This window comes from Taudactylus pleione, unplaced genomic scaffold (genome assembly GCF_031769625.1).
Source record: "Taudactylus pleione unplaced genomic scaffold, aTauple2 ptg000205l, whole genome shotgun sequence".
NCBI classification, from domain to species: domain Eukaryota; kingdom Metazoa; phylum Chordata; class Amphibia; order Anura; family Myobatrachidae; genus Taudactylus; species Taudactylus pleione.
The window spans coordinates 520,283-545,109 of NW_028284607.1; the positions used below are offsets into that span (position 1 = coordinate 520,283).

The 24,827-nt window shown below is 47.0% G+C and overlaps 1 protein-coding gene across 1 annotated transcript in view; it reads right to left on the reverse strand.

Moving 5' to 3' along the window:
• The window catches only part of TOP3B (DNA topoisomerase III beta), a 64,506-nt gene that overhangs the window by 11,963 nt on the left and 27,716 nt on the right, over nt 1-24,827 (reverse strand). The window contains exons 12-17 of the mRNA XM_088477829.1: nt 22,579-22,725; nt 20,508-20,681; nt 11,882-12,010; nt 3,536-3,685; nt 2,809-2,909; nt 463-664 (exon numbers count right to left, since the gene is read on the reverse strand). Of these exons, the coding sequence (XP_088333955.1) occupies nt 463-664; nt 2,809-2,909; nt 3,536-3,685; nt 11,882-12,010; nt 20,508-20,681; nt 22,579-22,725 (903 nt within the window). The remainder of the gene's footprint in view (nt 1-462; nt 665-2,808; nt 2,910-3,535; nt 3,686-11,881; nt 12,011-20,507; nt 20,682-22,578; nt 22,726-24,827) is intronic.

The window sequence follows — 24,827 nt, forward strand, 5'->3', positions numbered from 1 at the left end:
GGGGGAAGAGAGCCCGGCGCTGAACGATATCGTTAATGATATCGTTCAGCGGGTGTGCTCAATGTCATGAACGACAAAGAGCACACCCTGCCGGGGACACACTAGACGAAATCGCTCAGGGAGTATATCGTCTAGTGTGTACGCACCTTAAGGGGTCTAGTTACTAAGCAGTGATAAGAGACAAAGTGAAAAGTGATAAGTCTGTGATAAGGTGCCAGCCAATCAGCTCCCAACTGTCATCTCACAGGCTGTGTTTGAAAAATGACAGTTGGGAGCTGATTGGCTGGCACATTATCACAGACTTATCACTTTTCACTCTGTCTCATAACACAGCTTAGTAACTAGACCCCTAATAGTGTGGCTGCTGTGTGGTCACAAGATAAATGTAGCAGAGTAAAAGATAGGGAAGAGCAGGATTAAGCTGCAATAAAGCTGAAGGTTACAATAGACATTTGAACAAACCTTTCTTCATGTCTCTGAAAGGAGTATGGTTGTAACAGTATGGGCACAATGGATAGCTTTTCCCTCTCGACCCTGAAGACCACAGCACAAGTTCAAAGTCATCCAGCGGACAGCGCAACTCTTTGTACAGCTTGATGGTCCCGTTTTGGGGAAGGCTATAGGTCTCATCACAGTGGGAGCAATGCATGCGGCTGGGCTTGGCCTGGAGGTAAAGAACATACACTGGATTGGACTGATGCAGTACTGTAAATACTATATGTGCACTGTGTAAAAAAACAAAACTAGGTTTATGGCCTGTGTGCAAGCTACTTATGTACTTGATGCTTAGAAACTAAATATATGGAGTGACAGTTTAATTTAAGGCAAATGTGGAACCATTGATTTAAAATCATGAATTTGTCGCATGAAACTGTTGCCAAGATTTTGAAGTCATTGGTGAAATCCTTCCTTCGATTATACAGGGGATACAAATGATAATATATGCTCCACTATATAAAATAAAATGTCAGACACTGAGTTAGAAGTTGAGAAAAGGGGGAACTAATCCTCCTACTCTACCCTTTAACTTTCCTGCTCATCTATTCCTCTTCAGTCTACCACTAGCCCATAACATATACAAAACCCACCAGAAACAGAGGCCCAGGATTCATGTATATATTAGACTTTGCCTCCCTGTAGCATGTAGCAGAGGAAAAAGGGTCTGGTTGATTGCGTCTTTACACCAGAATATGAGTTGGTCTGCGGAAATGCTGCTTAAAACCAGAGGGATATCATCTGAGAAGAGGTGATGTATATTCCCCTCTTGCAGGTCATAAAGAGCTAGCAGAACATTACACTAGTTATCTATTATACTTAGTGAGTGAAGCCTGGTAAGGACGATACCACCAACTCGTGATTAATACAAAGAACCTAGTGCTGGCGAAACACTGTCTAGGCTTCTGCTTCAGTTACTGCAAGCAATATAAAGAAGGTAAAACCGAAACAAGGGTTATATTTACTAAAATTCCGGGTTTTTAGAAGTGGCGATTTTGCCCATAGCACCCAATCAGATTTTAGCTATTATCTTCTAGATGCTAGATAAACATTAAGTAGAATCTGATTGGTTGCTATGGGCAACATCTCCACTTCTAAAAACCCGCATTTCAGTAAATTTACTAGTAGGTGCAAAAGTGAGGTGAAAACAAAAAAACTAAGAGGAGCGGTAGAGCTACTGGTTACAAAAGAAGTCAGCAGGTGGAGCATAACCCATTTATTGCAGAAGGAGAAAATAAAACTGCATGGAAACACCAGTGTTCAGAACAAAGAATGCTCGCTTTCAGTAAAGATACACTAACATGTAACAATTGCATTATAAACAAATGCTGGGAAATCATGGACTTCAAAATGGTAAACAAGCATCTGTGCATACAATTACACTGTCACTGCTGTCAAATAAAAATACACTATGGGTGAGGGTCTCCATTTATCTATAATTTCCCACGACAGTCATGATCTTATACTGTTTGATTTTTGGAACTTGGAATAATTATAACTCCAGAATTCAAGCTCTTGATGCGAGTTACTTAACAGAAATAGCAGGAATAGGCAGACAGCGAAGCGCGCTCCCGAGAATTCTCCAATCCAATTAAAAATGCCTATTTGCAGCGGAGGGGTGGAAATTGACCGCCAATGAGATTTGCGAGAAATGCATGAAAATGTGGGGAGACCATCCTGCACCCCCCAAAATGGATCATTTCGTTAGCAGGACCGTATAGACGGCTGTTTTTGGGCATTAGGAAGGTACTGTAGGTTTTTAAATGGTGTCGAATGGCAGATTTGTGTTTTTTTTTTTCTAAAAAGCACGAAAATGATAAAAAAATTTTACTTTTTTTGTTTAATCTCAAGCGAATTCAACGAAAAATGCAAAAAAAAAAGTAGGAAAGGGTGATTTTGGGGTACTTTCAGGACACCTTGAAAAATTACAAATTATAAAAACAATTATTTTTCAACTTAAAAATGATTGTAATTAACTTTGTTTTTTTCCCAAAAAAATTACAAGTAATTATTGGACTAATTAAGCTAATTGGAAGCTTCCAAATGCCTAATTAGTAATGAGGGGGGGTGTCCAAGGGGTTCAGCACAGTGTCCCAACATTTTAACCTTAAAATAAAGATTTTCCTTTCCATCTCTCACCCTCAGAGAGGAGCGAGTGGAAAGTTGCGAATTCAGTCTGACTGATTCAGTGCGAGTTGCTAATTGCTAAGTCTCCTTGTTTTGTGTGATAAACATATGGGAGCCATACAATAATCTTCTAGCGCAGTCAATACTATCCACCCAAATATTTTATCATAAATGCCAAGTTCATACCTGTATATACTTCATAAAGCGGTGACATTTACCACAGCGAGACAGGGGTTTGCCAGTGGCAGCCAAAGGTGAAAAGGATACTTCCATTAACTCGTCCATTCCTTAGGAGTAATGAAAACAAACTCAGGGTGCTTTTGTGACAATAGCCTATTTAATCCTTCTTATCACAGACCATTTTTAAATACTTGCCAGCCTGAAGCAGGTCTATTTTTCATGCGAGTTTTATCTAAGTAATATGTGCAAGTTAAAAACTTGCACTCTATTACATCGGCCGAGTTGTATCCTCACAATGGCAAAACATCTGGATGTGCGTTTTACCATTGCGAGTGTGTGAGAAACATGCGAGTTTGCATGTTCTCGCAACCGTATTAAATAGGGTGAGCTCTATAAATGTGCGGGTATCGCTCTATACTAGCACATTTTCAAAACTCGGATTCTATTACATTTTGTCCTAAAACTCAGACTGTTATGCAATGACAGGTCTCCATAAACAGAATAAATATTTACCTTTGTGACAATTTTAGGCTGTCTTGTGAGACACTGCCAGGAATTAAAGTCTCTACAAGTTAAGATTCTATTCTCATTCTATTTAGTATACCTGTTTTTTTTAAAGTTTAAGAACAGACACTTTAGGCCATTAGTCAGGTTACGCTTATGACTCTACCACAGTGATCTATGAAAACATTAGCTCCCTTCTGATGAGAAATCAGAGAGGACAATATCTAACCTGCAATGGAGTCCACAAAGTAATGAAACTTTCTTTTGAAAATATCCAGAGTGTAATCCAAGACTTGCTGGAAATTTGCTTTCCCCTGAGCGATGAGATTGAGTTGCTTCTCCACCGCACTGCGGATAGTTGGTAGAACCAGCTCTTGGTCTAGTAGACAGAACGGTAAGACAGAAGTCAGTGTTATACTTCCTGGGAAGGAATTTATTATACTGCACAACCAAATGCTTCTGGATCAATTTCATTCCACCCAGCTCCTTTTACATGCCGTCCGGCACTCTGATGGCACCAATAAAATAACTCCCACAGAGTGTGGAGTGTAATCAGCATTGCAGTTATGTGACCGATACAGAGCTTAGCCAATAGTGCCCCATTACTAGTCTAACAATGTGTTATACTCTGCCAATCGCTTGCTTTGGGGGAGCTATCAGATTGTGGTCTGCCTCTTAAAGACGTGGGAGGGATCTCTGATGCGATGGAAACTTGTGACTGTGCCTTTGATCAGTTGCTTATGTTACTGACACAGGTAGAGTCACAGATTTCCTTCCCATCAGAGACCCCTCCCGCAGGTCTCAGTTTAGATGGCGGGAACATTGCAGAGACGGTATACGGAGAGTGCACACTGTGTCTGTTAGCATGCAGCACTGTCTCTCAGCATGAATTGCCGGACACAATTATATCTGTGTGCAGCCAGCAAGTGGGCAATAACATGCAGGGTCTTTAAAAATGATTGAAGTGTCCGGCCTGCAAATGGGCAATAAACTGCTGTCTTTAATAATGTATCTGTATCCCTCCAGCAAGTGGGCAATAACCTTCAGACTCTTTGAGGTATTATTACACTGCCCCAACCGGCAACTTCCTAATGCCACCCAGCTGGCAGAATTTTCTAGGTAGAACACTGCTGTGGTTTGTTTAATCAATTATTCAGTACTGGAAATAATATTTTCTGATTGATGACCTATAAACCTTCTTGCAATGCCCCAGTGTTTGAAGCCTTTTTGTTAGATCTACACATTTTGTCAGCTCACATCTACCATCTGGATGGGTACTAAATAATGGGCAAACATTTTTGGCCAAACATGTACTAAGAACCTCCCTTATTTGTGTATATATTGTACACTTGAAGGCTGAGACTCCTGCTTTGTATTTGCACCCGTCCCATCTGCCCTGTGTGTTTTTAATCAGTACAGGTTCCTACATTGCGGTCTACATATTAGAATGGGCACTATTATAGGTAAGTCCTGGATAAATTGACATAATCTGTTAGCATTATGGATGTTAGGGATCCATCTTATGGGGTTCACCTTTATGCGGTGGATGGGCAAACATTTGCCCAAGCATGTACTAAGAACTTAAGGTGGGTACACACCTGACAGATATATCTACAGATGATGGTCATTCATACACACTGAACGACCATCATCTGCTGCTGCAGCGGGTCGAGCCGGACTTGGGGCGGGTAGGGGGCATGGCCTAATCGTGGGAGGGGTGGCCACGCCAACTTCGGGGGGAAATAACAAAACCATTTCCGATGGGGCACTGTGCGCTGGGGAGGGGGGCCCCTCAGCCCAGCGCACAGCCGAAGGGGGGCACGATCTGCATGATCGCTACCCTCCTTTGGCATAGAAGACTGCTCCGGCTGCTGCTTTAGCAGCCTCGGACAGTCTCCCAGTGCAGCCCAGCACACAGCAGCATGTGCTGGGCTGCTGTGGATGGGGAGCTGTGCTGGACCTGGGAAAGTAGTACCCACTCACGCCCCCCCCCCCTCTCTCGGCGCCCCTGTGTACGGGTGATCGGCCGATCGCCCGTACACACTTAACGATGGAAAGATATGTCTGCAGACATATCTGCTCATTGGCTGTGCAGCACAACCAATGCGATATGTCTGTGAACAACGTCGTTTGCAGACATATCGTCTGCACACACTGGTCGACGGGGGCACGATATATTGGCCAATCAATTGATCAGCAAATATATAGGCCAGTGTGTACCCAGCATTATACTCCATGTTAATTGTTGAGTTTATCAGGATTATTTTGACTATCATTGTTCTTAGAACTTACCTACATTCTTTGTCTCCTGCCTTGTACTACAAACCTTAGCATGGTAGCACCTCTTATTATGTTTAAAATTAGGGTGTGAGCTCCCTCCCCCTTGGTACTAAATCCCTCAGATGTCACAATGATTTGTTAAAACAGGTTAGAAAACAATTTCTTTTATTTTGGTCTTAAAATGTGCAGACTAGGACCCTCTAATTCTACCAGTGTAATAAACAGATTATATATATATATATATATATATATATATATGCACTGCTCAAAAAAAATATGAGATATGGTAAGAACTTACCTTTGTTATCTCTATTTCTACGAAGTCCATAGGGTTCCACAGGATACCTTGGGGTATAGGTGATGACGTCAGGCATCGGGCACCATAGAGTTAAGTTTCAACCTCCCAGGATGCACTAGGGTCCCCCTCCTATACCCCGCCCCCGAGCCAAGGCATCTCAGTTACGTACCAAGCCATAGGTCGGAGGAGGAGAATGAAGAGAGAGAAAAAAGATCTGGACACACACAAGAATCACATTCTCACCAGAGGGAGACGGAAAAAAACTGGTGACCAGAGTAAAGCCCATCTGCAGCACAGGTGCGACAGGGCGGGAGTCCTGTGGAACCCTATGGACTTCGTAGAAATAGAGATAACAAAGGTAAGTTCTTACCATATCTCATATTTTCTACATCAGGGTCCATAGGGTATCCACAGGATACCTTGGGGATGTCCCAAAGCAGTATCCTTCAAGGGTGGGGACGCTCCTGTGCTGAAAGGAGAATCCGCCGCCCTAAGGAAGCATCCTGAGAGGCAAAGGTGTCAAACGCATAATACCTCACAAAGGTATGGACAGAGGACCACGTGGCAGCCTTGCAGATCTGGACTGCCGAGGCACCACGTCGAGCTGCCCACGAAGGACCCACAGACCTAGTGGAATGAGCCCTCACAGAGGAAGGAACCGGAAGGCCTTCATGAAGATATGCTTCTGAAATGGCCATACGAATCCAGCCTGCCAAAGTCTGCTTTGAAGCAGGCCAACCCTTTTTACGGAAGCCATAGAGGACAAACAAGGCGTCCGACTTCCTAAACGAAGAAGTGCGTTCAACATAAATCCTTAAGGCCCGCACAACATCCAAAGTGGCCTCACCCACGGAAAGGTCAGGTGAGTTAAAAGCCGGCATAACTATTTCCTCGTTGATGTGGAAACTCGAAACAACTTTGGGAAGGAAACCAGGACGGGTGCGTAACTCCCGAGGTGCATAACCTCTCGGCCGACACCACTGGAAGAACGTATGCCACACACGATGGTATATTCTTGCAGAAGAAGGCTTCCGAGCTCTTAGCATAGTCCGTACTACAGAGCTGGAAAACCCCCTGGACCTTAACATGGCCGTCTCAACAGCCACGCCGTCAAAGACAGCCGAGTCAGGTCCGGGTGAAGACAAGGACCCTGTGACAGAAGGTCCGGTCGTAGCGGCAACCGTAGAGGACTGTCCACGGACAGACCCTGAAGGTCTGAGAACCAGTGCCGCCTGGGCCACGCGGGAGCTATTAACAGGAGCGTCCCTCCTTCCTGTTTGAATTTCCGGATTACCCGTGGAAGAAGGGAAAACGGAGGAAAGAGATAAGCAAACCGGAACATCCACTGGACGGACAGAGCATCCACCAGAGACACCTTTTCGTCTCTTGTGCGAGACCCGTACACCGGCAACTTGTTGTTGTGCCGTGACGCCATGAGGTCGATCTCTGGAAGACCCCACATGTCCACCAGAAGTTGAAAGACGTCCTGGTGCAAAGACCATTCCCCCGGATGAACGTCCTGGCGACTGAGAAAGTCCGCCTCCCAGTTGAGAACTCCCGGGATGAATACTGCTGATATGGCCGGGAGATTGCGCTCCACCCAGACCAGGAGGCGGGACATCTCTACGAGTGCCGCCCGACATCGGGTTCCTCCTTGCCGATTTATGTAGGCCACGGTGGTGGCGTTGTCCGACTGGACCTGCACGGGGTGACCTTGGAGAACCCGCTGTGCCTGCTGGAGAGCATTGAAAACGGCGCGGAGTTCCAAGATGTTTATCGGAAGCTCCTTTTCCGCCTGCGTCCATCTGCCCTGGAACAAATGCGGACGCGTGACAGCTCCCCAGCCCCGAAGGCTGGCGACCGTTGTCAACAGGACCCAATTCGCCACCCAGAACGGATGACCCCTGTTGAGATGGGTCGTCTGCAACCACCAGGCTAAGGACAGGCGAATCTCCGGAGTGAGCACCATCGTCTGGGTTTTAGACTCTGAGGCAGTCCATTCCATTTGGACAGGATCAATTGCTGCAGAGGTCTGGAGTGAAACTGGGCATATTCCACCATGTCGAAGACCGACACCATGGAGTCCAGTAACCTCATCGCCGAGTGCAGAGACACACGGCGATTCTGCAGACAACTGCGCGCCCTCAACTGCAAGGCAGAGATCTTTTCCCCCCATCACAAAGATCCTTTGCTGTCCGGAGTCCAATAAGGCTCCGAGGTGCGGAATCCTCTGAGACGGGATCAGGGTGGACTTCTGCCAGTTTATCAACCAGCCGTGCCATTGTAGTACCGCAATGGTCAGGTCCAAGTGGCGTAGAAGGAGCTCTGGAGATCCTGCCACCAACAGAAGGTCGTCCAAGTACGGCAACATGCGGACTCCCTGCAGCCGCAGGGAAACTGCCATGACCGCCATCACCTTGGTGAATACACGTGGTGCTGTCGCCAGCCCAAAAGGTAACGCCCAGAACTGAAACTGGTCGTTGCGGACTGCAAACCTGAGGAACTGTTGATGGCGCAAAAGAATAGGGACATGCAGGTAAGCGTCCTGTATGTCCAACGACACCATGTAATCCCCAGGTTCCAGCGCCAGAATGATGGACGGTAGGGTCTCCATCCGAAACCTCAGCACCCGCAAAGACTTATTGAGTGCTTTGAGGTTGAGGATCGGACGATACGACCCACTGGGTTTCTGCACCAAAAACAGATTGGAATAGAAACCCTGGCCCCTCTGGGAGAATGGAACAGGCACTATAACTCCAGCCTGGAGCATAGTGTGCAAAACCTTCCGCAGTTCCATGGCTTTGTTCCAGTCTGATGGAAGACCCATGGTGAAGAATCGAGATGGGGGCCTGTGCCGAAAGGAGAGGGCGTACCCGTGAGAAACCACCTCAAGAACCCAAGTGTCTGTCGTGGTAACCGACCAACACTGGGTGAACTGCAGCAGGCGGCCTCCCACTTTGGAATCCCCCAAAGGGAGGCCCGGACCGTCAGGCCTGTTTCCGGGGCTTGGCCAATTTTTTGGGGCCAGCCTGTCTGGGAAAAGCCTGCGTCTTAGGCCTACCCTGGGCCCTGTAAGGCCGAAAGGACGACGTACCTGAACCGGAAGGAACCACAGCAGACGGAAGACATGCCGATTTGGCTGCCGCCAGCGTGGCTATGATTTTGTCCAGATCCGGACCAAAGAGGACTTCTCCATTGAAAGGCAAAGCTTCCAAGCCCTTCTTGGAATCAGCGTCCGCCTTCCAAGATCGCAACCATAAGGTGCGACGAGCAGCTACAGCCGCCGAAGAAATCCGAGACGCCAGGGTACTGATATCCAAGGCTGCCTCATTCATATAAGTGGCCGAGTCCCGGAGATTGCCTATCAACTCGGTCTGTTCAGCCGAACAGTCGGAATCGAGAGACGCCTCCAAACTATCAGCCCAGCGCTCCATAGCCCTGGCTACCCAACAAATGGCCATAGCCGGCCTAGCTGCCCCCCCCCCGCAAGGGAATAAACGGACTTTAGGCAGATCTCTACCTTACGGTCCGTGGCATCCTTCAAGGAAGACATGGAGGGCATGGGCAATGTGGCACTTCGGACTAGGCGTGTCACTTGAGAATAAACCTGTGGAGGGGATTCCCACTTAGAAAAATAATTACTCGTAAACGTATAAGCCACCGAGGCTGATACCGTTTGCCCGATGTTTCCACGCCTCCTCTAAATGGTCCACTAACTGACCCGAAAGAGGAAACACTGTGGCGTCACCCTTAATATCCTTAAAAAAGGCATATTTAGATTTTGACACCGGAGGATTTTCATCCTCAATCACTAAAGCTGTGCGGACTGCCCAAATAAGTCCAGGAATATAAACCTTGGACCTAGCGTCCGACTCTTTAGTACGGAGAGGTTCCTGGTCCGAAAGATCAAGAATCTCCCCATCATCAGACGTCACGTCGTCATCCTCATAAGGAGCGGACAGAGACGCCACCGACCGCTTATGTGGCCGCAACACAGACTCCCCTTGTAACACATCCGAGAAGTGCTGTACAGAACTTGTCAGAGAATTAACCCACGCAGGCTCCTGAGAAACCTGGGGAGGGGAAATAGGGAGACTGTGTGGTACCATCAATTGTCTCGGGAAACCCTGCATGGGTGACGACACCACTGACTGCTGGGACAAACCCATCTGTGAGAACGCAGGCTGCGGAGCTAACTGGCCCATGAGGGTCGTAAGCACTTTGGCGAAACAAGCCCAGGGCGGCTCCTGTACCGGGGCCGTGACAGTAATTGGCCGCGCCAATAAATTACATAGTTGAATGTGCTGACACCAAAATCACACAAAAATTATGATTGGAAATCAAATTTATTATCTCATGGAGGTCTGGTTTTGGAGCCACACTCAAAATTAAAGTGGAAAAACACACTATAAGCTGCTCCAACTTTGATGTAATGTCCTTAAAACAAGTCAAACTGAGGCTCAGTAGTGTGTGTGGCCTCCACGTGCCTGTATGACCTCCCTACAACGCCTGGGCATGCTCCTGATGAGGTGGCGGATGGACTCCTGAGGGATCTCCTCCCAGACCTGGACTAAAGCATCTGCCAACTCCTGGACAGTGTGTGGTGCAACGTGGCGTTGGTGGATGGAGCGAGACATGACGTCCCAGATGTGCTCAATTGGATTCAGGTCTGGGGAACGGGCGGGCCAGTCCATAGCATCAATGCCTTCGTCTTGCAGGAACTGCTCACACACTCGAGCCACATGAGGTCTAGCATTGTCTTGCATTAGGAGGAACCCAGGGCCAACCGCACCAGCATATGGTCTCACAAGGGGTCTGAGGATCTCATCTCGGTACCTAATGGCATTCAGGCTACCTCTAGCGAGCACATGGAGGGCTGTGCGGCCCCCCAAAGAAATGCCACCCCACACCGTTACTGACCCACTGCTGGAGGATGTTGCAGGCAGCAGACGTTCTCCTTGACATCTCCAGACTCTCACGTCTGTCACATGTGCTCAGTGTGAACCTGCTTTCATCTGTGAAGAGCACAGGGCGCCAGTGGCGAATTTGCCAATCTTGGTGTTCTCTGGCAAATGCCAAACGTCCTGCACAGTGTTGGGCTGTAAGCACAACCCCCACCTGTGGACGTCGGGCCCTCATACCACCCTCATGGAGTCTGTTTCTGACTGTTTGAGCAGACATGCACATTTGTCTGGCCTGCTGGAGGTTATTTTGCAGGGCTCTGGCAGTGCTCCTCCTGTTCCTCCGTGCACAAAGACGGAGGTAGCGGTCCTGCTGCTGGGTTGTTGCCCTCCTACGGCCTCCTCCACGTCTCCTGATGTACTGGCCTGTCTCTTGTTAGCGCCTCCATGCTCTGGACACTATGCTGACAGACACAGCAAACCTTCTTGCCACAGCTCCCATTGATGTGCCATCCTGGATGAGTTGCACTACCTGAGCCACTTGTGTGGGTTGTAGACTCCGTCTCATGCTACCACTAGAGTGAAAGCACCGCCAGCATTCAAAAGTGACCAAAACATCAGCCAAAAAGCATAGGAACTGAGAAGTGGTCTGTGGTTACCACCTGCAGAACCACTCCTTTATTGGGGGTGTCTTGCTAATTGCCTATAATTTCCACCTGTTGTCTATTCCATTTGCACAACAGCATGTGAAATTGATTGTCAATCAATGTTGCCTCCTAAGTGGACAGTTTGATTTCACAGAAGTGTGAATGACTTGGAGTTACATTGTGTTGTTTAAGTGTTCCCTGTATTTTTTGAGCAGTATATATATATATATATATATATATATATATATATACACACACACAACTGGCACATAAATATTGAAGTAGCTCCTGCTGAATGAAATGGATGTCTTCCGTGAATTATCTCAGCCAGATACAACACAGACTGGATAACATGCTTGATTTCCTACACATTGTTGTATAGATTTACATTAACAGAGCTTTGCACACTAGCTTTCTGCAGTCATTCCAGCAGAGTTGTTTGTACTCACCTATCTTGTAATAGCCGTGCACTAGTACAATGCCCAAGCTGGTAGGCTTCAGTCTGCGCCCACTCTCCACTGTTACATAATTACGTTGACAGACATTGTTGATGTGCACAGGGATGCTGGCATCAGTACCTAATGGATACAAGGTGAACTGCATTGTGATTACCCATAGTACAAAGAGGAACAGATACCTCTTGGACTGTGAACCAGAAAGTATATGTTACCATACTGTAGAACTGTACCAAGAATCACAACCATCTTACATACAAAACAACATGATGGTGTTGCAATGCTGTTAGGCCCAGGCTGACATCCCAATAAACTATTGGGGATGCATAGAGGCTGCACATGCATCACTTTGTGTAAGCTCTGGTAAAAGAGACCATTGTCTTTGAAAGAAAACTGAAAGAGGTTATCAGAATGCATGGGAGTGGACCTTTTATCTGTCTTACCTCTCTGCAGCCCTCTACGGTAACCCCTGGCAGTCTGAATCCAAGCCTGGGAAAAAATTTTTTTGAGTTGGAACAGAGTAGGACCTCCCCAGAGTATGGAAGGGACTATGGGCCTGATTCAGCTTTGGGAATAGAGAAAGAAAGAGCAAGTAACTGTGCATCTTGGTAAAACCATACTTGCAGGTGGGGAAGATGTAAAATGTGCAGAGGGATTTAGATTTGGGAGGGGGTGTCAAAACTGAAATCTAAATTGCAGTGTAAAAATAAAGCTGTGCAGCATTTGTGGACTACATGCAAAAGCAGCCAGTATTTACCCCACATGCAAAAAAATGAATGTATTTGCACCCTGTGCATTGCTACATGGTTTGTCCAGGTACAGAATTACTTGCTGTCTTACTCTAGTCCAAAATCTGAATCAGGCCCTATGTGTCCACCTCCCAAGTACGAGTCCACTGTGTGAAATCTAGACCCAAAGACAACTTCCCCACCATACTCAGAGGCCTCACAAATATTTTCCATCAGAAATTGCACAATTTTTCTGACCACCTCCCCATTGCCTTATTGAACCAATCCAAGGCAGGCAGCAGGACATGATACCTGATTTCCCAGGCACCAGACACACTGTGAAGTATCCTGTACAGGGACTGAAATGTGATTTAATCCCTGGCTCCTCTCTTCAGAACGGAGCAAGAAGCCACTTACCTTACTACCAAGCCTCTGATAGGTGGTCCAATGCCAGCCCTGGCCCAGTGACGTTTGGCAGCAAGAAGATCTTAGTCACTACCTGCAACGGCAGTGACCGAGTTCTTCCCAGGGGCCATTGCATGGCTGATGGCAGAAGTAGCCCTGTCCAGGCTCAGGTGTAGCTGAAGTACACCATCAATAAGTGAAGAAAGGCAAATGAAAGTAATATAAAATAAAGCTAAATCAGTGGATGCCAAAGGCAGCTGGAGAAGAAGTGCCCAGTTCCAGCGGACACATAACACAACAGAGTTCTCAGGCAGCCAATTATTATTATTCTTGTGGTATAGAGGGGATGGAGCCTGTCAGTAAATGCCCAACTTTCTGATAGCACAGTCAATGGCCCATAGTACCCAGTGGCCCCCCAAAGGGTTTTATTATCACTGTATTGCTATTTTAAGCAAATCTTTATAACATTTAGGGCCGTATTCAATTAGCGGCGAAAAGTCGTTTTCAGTGATAAAGTATCGTGAGTGACGTCACTTCACCATGCGAAAAGTTTCCTCCATATTCAATTTCGGAAACTTTTCGCCGGTGCAAAAACTCAATGCAATGGAACTGGTGAAAAAGTTTTGCCTATGAATAGGTGTCGAAAAAAGTGCAGAATTGGGGTTTTGGGGTGCAAACTTTGGAAAACCCCCCTGCACCCTTGAGACAGTCCCCCAAAGGTAAACTGTGTCAAATAAAGTTTAAAAAATACTTTAGATCAACCCAAAATAAGTACTTTCATTTTGGGGGTGATAAAGTCCAAAATTGGGGGACAAATTTTAAAACTAGTGAAATAGACTCCAGGTGGGTCCCCAAGGATGCCCCAGGTGTTAAGTTTGCAGGTGCTTGCTGCAGGTGGATTTTTTACGTTTTTTAAAACTTCACTTTAGCAACTTTAAAATATGCTAGCACCCATTTTCATGTACCCCAAATTTGCTGGGACTAGTTATTTTCTGTTAAAAAAAAACAACTGCTAAATGCTATTCTTCACCACTTGTGCAAAGACGCTAATTAGCAACTATTGAGAGCATTTAAGTACCCCAAATAGCTTCAGCAGGCCTATTCAGGGGTATCTATAGTGATCCCCAATGTCAGTGCATCTTTTGGGGGGTGTCAGGCTGATTTCCTGAAAACGGACAGCACCTTTAGCCTGTTTGCGTTTTGCCAGGTACCGTTTTCGCCGATTTCTAATTGAATACGGGGATAAGCTGGGACGAACGCAATACTTTTTTGCATGCAAAACCAGCGATGTCGATGAAAAGTCCGGCATGCGAAAAGTACGGGACTTTTCGCGTCTAATTGAATATGCCCCTTAATGTGAATAACAAGAGATATGGTAAGAACTTACCTTTGTTATCTCTGTTTCTACGAAGTCCATAGGGTCCACAGGGTTGACCTCGGGGTATAGCTCGATCTGGATCCACAAGCACCATGCAGTTAAAGCTTTTGCTGCTCCCAGGATGCACTGTGTCCATCCTCCTCTATACCTCGAGCCACAGGCACCTCAGTTGGTAAGTAGCCAAGGCCGGAGGGCCAGGTGCGTCAGGGTGGGTGCCCTCCTGTGCAGAAAGGAGAATCCTGCGCCCAAAGGATGCATCCTGAGAAGCATAGGTGTCAAACACATAAAACCTCAAAAACGTCTGAATTGAAGACCAAGTGGCTGCCTTGCACAGCTGAACAGCGGAGGCACCACGTCTAGCAGCCCAAGAAGGACCCACAGACCGAGTGGAATGACCTTAACAGAGGCTGGGACATGTAAACCCTCCTGTATATAAGCCTCACGAATAACAGATCAAAGCCAACGGGCAACAGTTTGTTTGTTGGCAAGCCAACCCCTCCTGTGAAAACCAAAGAGGACAAACAAAGAATAGGACCTTCTAACAGAAGCAGTCCGGTCCACATAAATTCTGAGAGCACGGACAACGTCCAACGAAGCCTCACCAGCTGTAAGATCAGGTTGACTGAAAAGCTGGCACCACAAGTTCCTGATTGATGTGGAACTTAAGAGACTACTTTAGGCAAAAACTCAGGACGAGTGCGAAGCACCGCTCTGTCCTGGTGAAAAATTAAGAAGAGGGGACTACAGGAAAGCGCCCCCAACTCAGAAACCCTCCTGGCTGAAGCAATTGCCAGGAGAAAAACAGTCTTAAGTGTTAACCACTTGAGGTCAACTGACTCAAGAGGCTCAAATGGAGGTTCCTGCAGGACCCGAAGAACTACCGCCAAGTCCCAAGGAGCCACAGGAGGCACGAAGGGAGGCTGGATTCTGAGAACACCCTGGAAAAAAGTGTGAACATCAGGCAGTGTAGCGATCCTACGTTGGAACAACACAGACAGAGCCGACACATGAACCTTCAGGGAAGCCAGACATAAGCCCAGGTCAAGACCTGATTGAAGAAATGCCAAAATCCTAGAAACCCTGAACACCTGAGGATCAAAGTTTCTGGACTCACACCACTGAAAGTGTGCCACACCCTGTGGTAAATCCGTGCGGAGGAAGGTTTATGCGCCCTCAGCATGGTACTGATGACAGATCTTGAAAATCCCCGGGACCTTAAGACGGCTGTCTCAAGAGCCACGCTGTCAAAGACAGTCGACCCAGATCCGAGTAAAGGCAGGGCCCCTGAGACAGCAGGTCCCGACGCTGAGGCAGAAGGTACGGAACGTCGATGAACAAGCTCCTGAGATCGGAGTACCAAGGACGTCTGGGCCACGCTGGAGCCACCAGCAGAAACGTGCCTCCGTCCTGTTTGATTCTTCGTAGTGCCCGAGGCAGCAGGGAGATCGAAGGAAACAGGTACGCTAGGTGAAATGTCCATTTCAACGACAGCGCGTCCACCAGACTTGCGCCTACGTCCTTTGTCCTTGAGCCGTAAACGGGCAACTTGTAGTTGTGACGGGAGGCCATCAGGTCCAACTCCGGCAGTCCCCATTTGTCCACGAGAAGTTGAAACACCTTCGGGTGAAGCGACCATTCCCCTGGGTGCACGTCGTGACGGTTGAGGAAGTCCACCTCAAAGTTGAGGACTCCCGGGATGAAGACTGCCGAGATTGCCGGAAGGTAGCACTCCACCCAAGCCAGGATGCGAAACACCTCCAACATCGCCGCTCGATTGCGAGTTCCTCCCTGGTGATTTATGTACGCCACCGTGGTGGCGTTGTCGGATTGCACCTGTACCGCCCTTCTAGTGAAGAGCGGTGCCTGACGACAGCAAAGCCCTGTACACGGCCCGCAGTTCCAGAACGTTTATGGGAAGAACTGCTTCCTCCGCAGACCAACGGCCCTGAAGAGACAACAAGCCGGTCACTGCCCCCCAACCCCGGAGACTGGCATCTGTTGTGAGCAGAACCCAGTTCGGGATCCAAAAGGGGCGACCCTCGATGAGATGAGCTGTCTGAAGCCACCAAGCTAGAGACTGGCGCACTTCCGGGGACAAGACCAGCATCTGGGATCGGATCCGGTGAGGTAACCCGTTCCATTCGGACAGAATCTGCCCCTGCAGGGGCCTGAAATGGAACTGGACAAATTCTACCATGTCGAATGCCGACACCATGGACCCCAGGACTCTAATGGACGAGTGGACCGACACCCTGCAACTGCTCAGGCAACTGTGTATCCTCAGTTGTAGGGAGAACACCTTTTCTGGAGTCAGGAAAATCCTTTGTTGACGAGAATCCAGAAGGGCTCCCAAATGGACCATACGTTGTGATGGGATCAGAGATGACTTATTCCAATTTATCAACCACCCGTGTGCTTGAAGACAAGCAATGGTCAGGTGGAGATGTCGAAGAAGTACCTCCGGGAGCTCGCCAGCAGAAGAAGATCGTCCAGATACGGCAGCAGCCGTATACCCTGGCCCCGAAGGTGGGCGGCCATAATAGCCATCACCTTGGTGAACACCCTCGGAGCCGTGGAAAGGCCAAAAGGCAACGCCCGAAACTGGTAGTGATGTTGTAGGATAGCAAACCTCAGATACCGCTGGTGTGCAGGTGCTATGGGCACGTGAAGATATGTGTCCTGGATATCCAGGGAAACCATGTAATTCCCTGGTTCCATCGCCAGAATGATGGAACGTAACATTTCCATCCTGAACTTGGGAACCCTGAGGTATTTGTTCAGAGACTTCAAATTCAGGATAGGGCGATGAGAACCATTGGGCTTCTGTACCAGAAACAGAGTAGAATAGTACCCCGTCCCGCGCTGAGACTGCGGAACGGGAACAATGACCCCTGCTTGTAGTAAGGACTCTATAGCTACCTGAATCTGGGAAGCTTTGGTCTTGAAGGACTCGTGCAAAAAAACTGGTGGGGCGGCCTGAGCCGAAAAGACAGGACGTACCCCTGGGAAACTACTTCTCGAACCCAGGCATCCGTGGTGGTATCGTGACAGCACTGGGCGAATTGGAGAAGTCGGCCCCCCACTCTGAGGTCCCCCAGAGGAAGGCCCGTCCCATCAGGCAGCAGGTTTATCCTCTTGCTTGGAAGAAGGCCACCGAGCACTCCATGCCTGCTTCTTGAGCTTGGGTGCGGCCTTGGTCGCCGAATGTCTCGGGAAGGACTGACCCTTGGCCTTACCTTGAACCCGAAAAGCAGAGCTCCTCACTTAAGCCGGTGCAGAGGCCGAAGGAAGGTAAGCCGACTTGGATTTAGCCAAGGTATCTGCTATTTTGTCCAAATCTGGACCAAATAGCAACTCACCATTAAAGGGCAAGGCCTCCAGACCCTTTTTAGAATCCGCATCTGCTCGCCAAGACCTCAGCCACAAAGACCGACGAGCAGACACAGCAGCCGCCGATACCCTAGAGGTCAGCAGACTAGCATCCAACAACACTTCCCCGATATAGGAAGCAGCATCCCTCATTTGTCCAATTAATGCTCTCTGGATATCCAGAGCATCCTCAGGGAAAGTATCCTCCAGAGCGTTAGCCACCCACGAGATGGCCATGGACGGGCGAGCCACCGCCCCCGAGAGGGAGTAAATGGACTTTAAACAGATCTCTACCTTCCTATCCGTGGGGTCTTTTAAAGAGGAGATTGACGGCAATGGTAGCGTAGCGTTCTTAATCAATCGGGTGACATGGGAGTCCACCGCTGAAGGGGTTTCCCACTTCCTGCAATGAGCCTCAGGAAAAGGATAATCAGACGCCAGCCTCTTTTGTGGCTGGAATCTTTTACTGGGCAACTGCCAGGCCCCCGCCATATGATCCGTCAACTGGTCAGACAAGGGAAAGACACTCGAGGTTACCTTAGCCTTTTTAAAATTAGGGTACTTAGACTTAGGGACTGGTTCATCCTCCTCGATATGAAGGATAGCCCGCACCGTCCTAACCAATGCCGGCACATTTATGGAGGACTTAGTCTCCATCTCCTGGACCATGGCATCAGAGTTAGTGTCCTCATGGACTTCTCCGTCATCTGAAGACACTTCAGAGCCCGACAGCTGTGCCATCAGAGAGCTCACCACATGACGCTTGGACGCCTTATGGGGCAAGTCACTAAGCAACATCGACTGAAAAGCCGAAGATGAGGCGGCCAGACTCTGCACAGAGCTGGACAGTACATCCACCCAGGGTGGAGGAGCCGCCTGAGGAAACCCCGGAAAAAGCATCACAGACTGTTGCGCCACAAGAGGAGAATGGACATACATAGGCAACACTGCATAAGGCCCCACAGTCTGAGACCCCGAGGGAGACTGCAATAACTGCGGAATACCCAGAGAATAGGGGATGTTCTGCTGGGGCAACGCCCTAGAAGGGACCGATGTCAGAACTGCTAAACGGTCCGCAATTGACGCCAGCACTTGGGAAAACATCGCCCATGGAGGATCCTGCGACATAGGGGGTTTAGAGGTGCCAGGTACAAGCTGGCACTGCCCGCACAGACCATCCTGAGATAAGTTCTCCCTATCCACTCCCACAGAACAGCGTCTGCAGGAAAACAGCACAGGAGCCACGGAGCGCTCAATCGCCTCATCAGACATGATACAGCAAACCTCAAGGAATACGTATCACCAGAGGAATTATGGTGTCAATACCTGCGCTCTCACCAGTATGCAACACAAACAGCCCACAATATGGTACTGTGTAGCATACAACTGTATGTGACTGGCCTCATAAATAGTTAATTTATATAAGTGAGGTCCACAGAAAAAGCCCTTCCCCCACACACCTGCCGGGCCGTAGGAGAAGGAAAGGAATAGGTATAAGCTGACAGTAACTTACAAATAAGTCACAGACAGCAGCACTAGCAATAGTCACATACAATGCAATTAGATCATTTACTCACTGCACCATCCGCTACAATCAACCTCCCAAATTCAGTGTCTAGGAGGGCTATATCACTGCGTACACTGTCCGTTTGCAGAGGAGAGGTACACAGGGGGACCGGTCCACGCACCGCCTGGGAGTCTGCGTTGTTAGCCAGCAAAAGATGGCCGCCGGAGAGCTCTGATGAGGAGTGGCCGCAGGAGGAACAGCTCAGCGACGCCAGCACACGTGAGAGAAGGTGCGCTGAGCTGAGGGGAGGAGCCGCTAAACCAGGGAAGGCTGCCTATCCCTGGCTAGCAATTAACCCCAGGGACGCTGGTTCCCCGCCAGCAATTATTCCCTGGTGGTCCAGCGGACGCGCGGGGTATTCCTGAAGAGGGGGAGCCCGCCGCCGCTACTAGCGCCGCCGGTCTGTCTCCAGAGACTGGCGGCTGAAGACTGCATTTATCCCCGCGAGCAGTGCTGATAGCGCTGCTCGCGGCTTACCATGATCCTCGTGAGCCCGACAGCAGTCTGTGGGAGGTCCCGGAGCCACACTAGTACTGACTCCGGGGTCCCGCTGCGATCCCCAGATCAGTACTGGCGTCGCAGCGCCAGCGGGGGTGTTGGAGCGGCAGCGTAGACGTCCAGATGGACAGTCTGATGCTGCCACTCAGAAGATAGTAAAAATAAATAAATAAAATCTTCTTTAAAAATTTTTTAAAATAAGCTTAGGGGCTGCTAATGCACCCCCAATGCGCCAGGGTGACGGACTCCGGCCGGGCACCAACTAAAACTGAGGTGCCTGTGGCTCGGGGGCGGGGTATAGAGGAGGACGGGCCCAAGTGCATCCTGGGAGCAGCTAAAGCTTTAACTATAGCTTTAACTTTAGCTATACCCCAAGGTCAACCCTGTGGATCCCCTATGGACCCTGAAGTAGAAATAGCTTTACGTGGAATGATATGCAGTGCAGAGCATCATTTGTAAAAACAAGGTGTCATTGCATTCTTTTTATCTTGTGATAGAATTAAAAAAGTACTAATAGAAGTAAACAGCAATGTGTAACATGTATAATTTAACATATTTAATTCTATTTTCATTTCATTCACTTTATTTATTAACCCTGGAAGCTAATTTTTGCAGAACATAATGATTCTGGTTAAAGAGAACAGTTGTTACAGACACATATTTTGTATCACCCACCAATGCCATGCTTTTCCATAAGGGTGATAAGTTCTGCCTCAGTCAGGTAATCCGGAGGGCAAGTCTGTTTCTCTAGCAGCTTCACCTCATCCACGCTAAACTTGTCCCCACTCTCACAAGGCTGAAAACTCTCTTCTATCGGAATACCCTGCCAAGGCATGATTTCAGTGAACCCTGAAATCCAAGAAAACAGTCAGCATCACAGACCTTTACCTGAATGGAACATTTATGATATACTATAATGGAGTGTAAACAACATTAGATGCTGCAATATTGCAGAGAAAGGCTGAGCATATGCAGTATGTTACCACGTTCTGTGTGTGAGAGGTTATCATGGCAGCTAAAAATGGATAATATTTTTTATTGTGCTTAATACATATGTTCTTAATACACATTAGGGGTTTCTATTTTTAATACTGGCCACTCCCATCTTCTTTGGAATACATTGTACTGCTCTTTACTCAGTCTAGATGGAAGGTTCATTTATTTACAGTATGTGACCTTCATCAGCCAAGATAAAAGGCTACTGCACACCAAAATGAGAAACGAGGTTTAAGGGAGCAAGTTCTTAACAACCAACTTTTCCTTGGTGGCACATTTGTAAGAAGCGTAGATGAAACATTTTCTCCAGTTAGAGCAAAAGGCATTATATAAAGATTGCGTAAGATCATACATTAGACAGCAAACAAATTTTAAGAATGGCCTACATACTATGTAATCCTATATATATATATATATACAGCCTCAGGGGCAGAACTATGGGAGACAACGGAGGCGCCTGCCGCCGGGCTCCAGCTCTGAAGGGGCACACCTCCTCCATTGTCCACAACATATTCACCCCACTGTAACTATGTACCCGGATTGTACCGTCACGGCCGCCCAATACATGCACCACTTCCCGGCACCTGAGAAGCCACTATATACTAGTGGAGAGCTCCATGTCAGACCATCAGCTGCTGCCTTCCTATATCTATAACCTGTCTGCATGCAAATTGCTACATTACAGTGTCAGCGGCTGTGATGGGGGGCACCAAATTATAACTTACCTCCGGGCGTCTGGGATGAATTTACGCCACTGTACAGCCTATATCCATGTATACTTTTCTACTGTAGTGTGACCTGTAGAAAGTAACGATTTTGGGCCGTATTAAATTAGAGACGAAAAGCCTTTTTTGCCTGTTTTTTGGCGAAAATATCGCCTAATAACTTTTCGCCTAATTCAATCCCATGATGATTTCGCCAAAGCGGAAACTCAATGCACTGAATTCTCCAAAAAAGTTTCTCCAATGAGTATCAAGTGAAAAGAAGTGCAAAATCTTTATTTTGGGGTGCAAACGTGGTGAGACGACTCAGAACCCTTGGGACAGCCCCCCAAAGGACAAATCTGCAAAAAAAAACTTAAACAAAAACCTAAGAACACCCCAAAAAATATATGTAATTTTTTGAGTGAAAATGTAAAAAGTGTGCGGACAAGCATACAAACTAACCAAATAGGCTCCTTGGGGGACTGTAAGTATGGGTCAGGTGTTTTTGGGATTGCAGGTGCATGCAGCAGGTGGATTTTTCACGTTTTTAAAAACTTCACTTTAGAGACATAAAAACATGCTAGCACCCATTTTCATGTACAAATTTGACAGGACTACTTATTTGCACCAAAAAATACAGCTTTATGCCATTCTTCACCACTTATACAAAGACGCTAATAGCAAGCAATTTACACAACTAAAGTACCCAAAATAGCTTTATTAGGGCTGTTAGTCAACATCTATATTGATTTCCTATGTTAGTACATCTCTTTCTGGGGTACAGAGTGATTTCCCCAATTCTTTCAGTACTTTTCGCCTGTTCCGCATTCGCCTATTTCCGTTTTCACCTGTTTTGCAATTGAATTAGGCGAAAAGTGGGGACGCGCACGGAATGAATTCGCCTATGAAACAGGCGAATGAGGCGAAAAACAGGCCAGGCGAAAACTTCCGACTTTTCACCTGTAATTGAATATGGCTCATAGTTGCCTAGTTCCAATATTAGGGCTACTCACAACAGAACACACATATTCATGCAGCTAACTCACCAGCAGATATCACCTCCTTGCAGGTGGTTGTGAACCGTTCACGGCCCACACTGAAAGCAATACTTGTTTGAAGATATTTGCAGTCATGACTTATTGTAGCAATGAAATGTCGAGTTATATATTCATACAGCCGCCATGCATCACCACCTTGGGAGAAAATAAACAGTATTAGATAAATAGACCGAAAAAGTGACTCGGAGAAGACGACAAAGGCTAATCTTTGAATTTCTCTACATTGTATGCTAAATGAAATATACATATATGTGTAATACAATTTCTAGGCAGGGTGACCATATTTCTGAGAGTACAAGATTGAAGAGCAGCTACAAAGCATGGGAATGTGACATTATGCAAAATAAGAAATGGAAGCATACAAAAATGTAAAAAATGCAGCGCTAGTTTGACTCAGGATGGGTGTAAAATCAGGAAAATATGGGACATACCCAGCAAATACAAGATATAAATGGTCACCCTGCTTATAGGCTCCTAAACAGTAGAGTTCAAGGAAGTCAAAACTGTAATTTATGGGGGCTTTTAACTGTTCATTTAAAGTTTCCCAAAACTACAATTTAAGGGGATCTATTCATGTAGAAACTGAAATGGCTACCGGTAATTGCAACTATGTATTGCATTAGATCGATGCAATATATAGTAGTGTTATGTAGCTATTCACTAAAACGTACCTGTCCTCTGGAAAATGGCCCCTCTACGATCATGGGAAGCACTGCGAAGAAAGACATTTTGGGAGACTGGTGCCGTTGGCAGTCTGTTGTGACCTGAGTCCCATTTATATAGTGCAGTGGTGTCAAACTCGTGGCCATCCAGCTGCAGTGGAACCACACATCCCAGCATGCACTGCCACAGATTTGCTATTAGGGCATGCTAAAACTGTGGCAGGGCATGCTGGGATATGTAGTCCTACAGCAGTTCGAGGGCCATGAGTTTGACACCCTAGGGGAAGAAGGAAGATAGACATCACTGCTTCTCTGTGCGGAGTAGCCCAGGCACCTCTGATTGGCCAGTGTCCCAGAAGGGAGCGGAGAGAACAGGGGAAAAGGCACGAAGACAGCAGTCTTTACTTCCATCAGGAGGCTCGTTACGCCATCCTCTTTTGGAAAAATTTTTATTGAGAAGAGAAATGGAAAGCATTCTGTGCTTCTCTGAATCACTCTCCCCATATTACTGTATAGGGAAGAAATGTGTACACTAATCAGGGGCACAGCTGGGGAATTCTGAGATTTCTCCACACTAAGGGGTCTATTTACTAAGAAGTGTTAGGAGGCAGAGTGAAAAGTGATAAGTCTGTGATAAGGTGCCAGCCAATCAGCTCCCAACTGTCATCTCACAGGCTGTGTTTGAAAAATGACAGTTAGGAGCTGATTGGCTGGCACCTTATCACTTTTCACTCTGTCTCCTAACACTGCTTAGTAAATAGACCCCTAACCCCTTCTCTGAATAGGGTGAAGCAGTGAAAAGTCCTGTTGTCACTGAAAAAGGGATTTTCACTGCGACATGAATAGACCCCCAAGGGATGAAAAACTTAAAAAAAAAAATAGAAAAGTACGAGGAAGAAACAAAAGAAATAGTAAAAACAGGTATAATTTATGATGTAGCGTTGCCAGTAAAAACATTCATCAACAAAAAGCAATTCAATCTCTACATTGCAATCATATCTAAAAGGGATACAAGTTAAAAGTAAAATAAAAAATTAGGCCAGACAATTTTACCGAGTCTACTTAGCAGCTTGGTGTCAGTTACCATACAGTTAAAAGTTTGTAGGACAGCAGTGCGTATTAAGACATGCCTTTGGGGTTTCGAAAAAAAATGTATTCACATTCCAGAGAAAGGAGCTAGAATGTCACTCCTGACAGGTGTGAGGACACCAATAATATAGCACTTCTTCCCCTGGGCAACAACTCACAAAGACTTTACATTTTATTTTTTTGTGAACAAGGGAGGATCAATGAGGATGTAAGGAAGTGCTTTGTATGGAAATATAAAATATTCAAGGTCAGGAGTTTATCTAATAAACTTAAAAGCTCAATAGAAGGTAAGTTAATGTCTAGGCATAGCTAAGCATACTCTATAAATCTTTGGATTTTATTAAATATTCTACTGATTTATGCTAGAGAAAAGCGTCCACTGTTAGCTGAAAGATCTGGGTCCGATATGAAGGGTGACAACTTGAGAATAACCTAGGTCCATCACCCAGGTGTGAAAGGGGGTAAGTACTGAAATCCTGGGCTTCA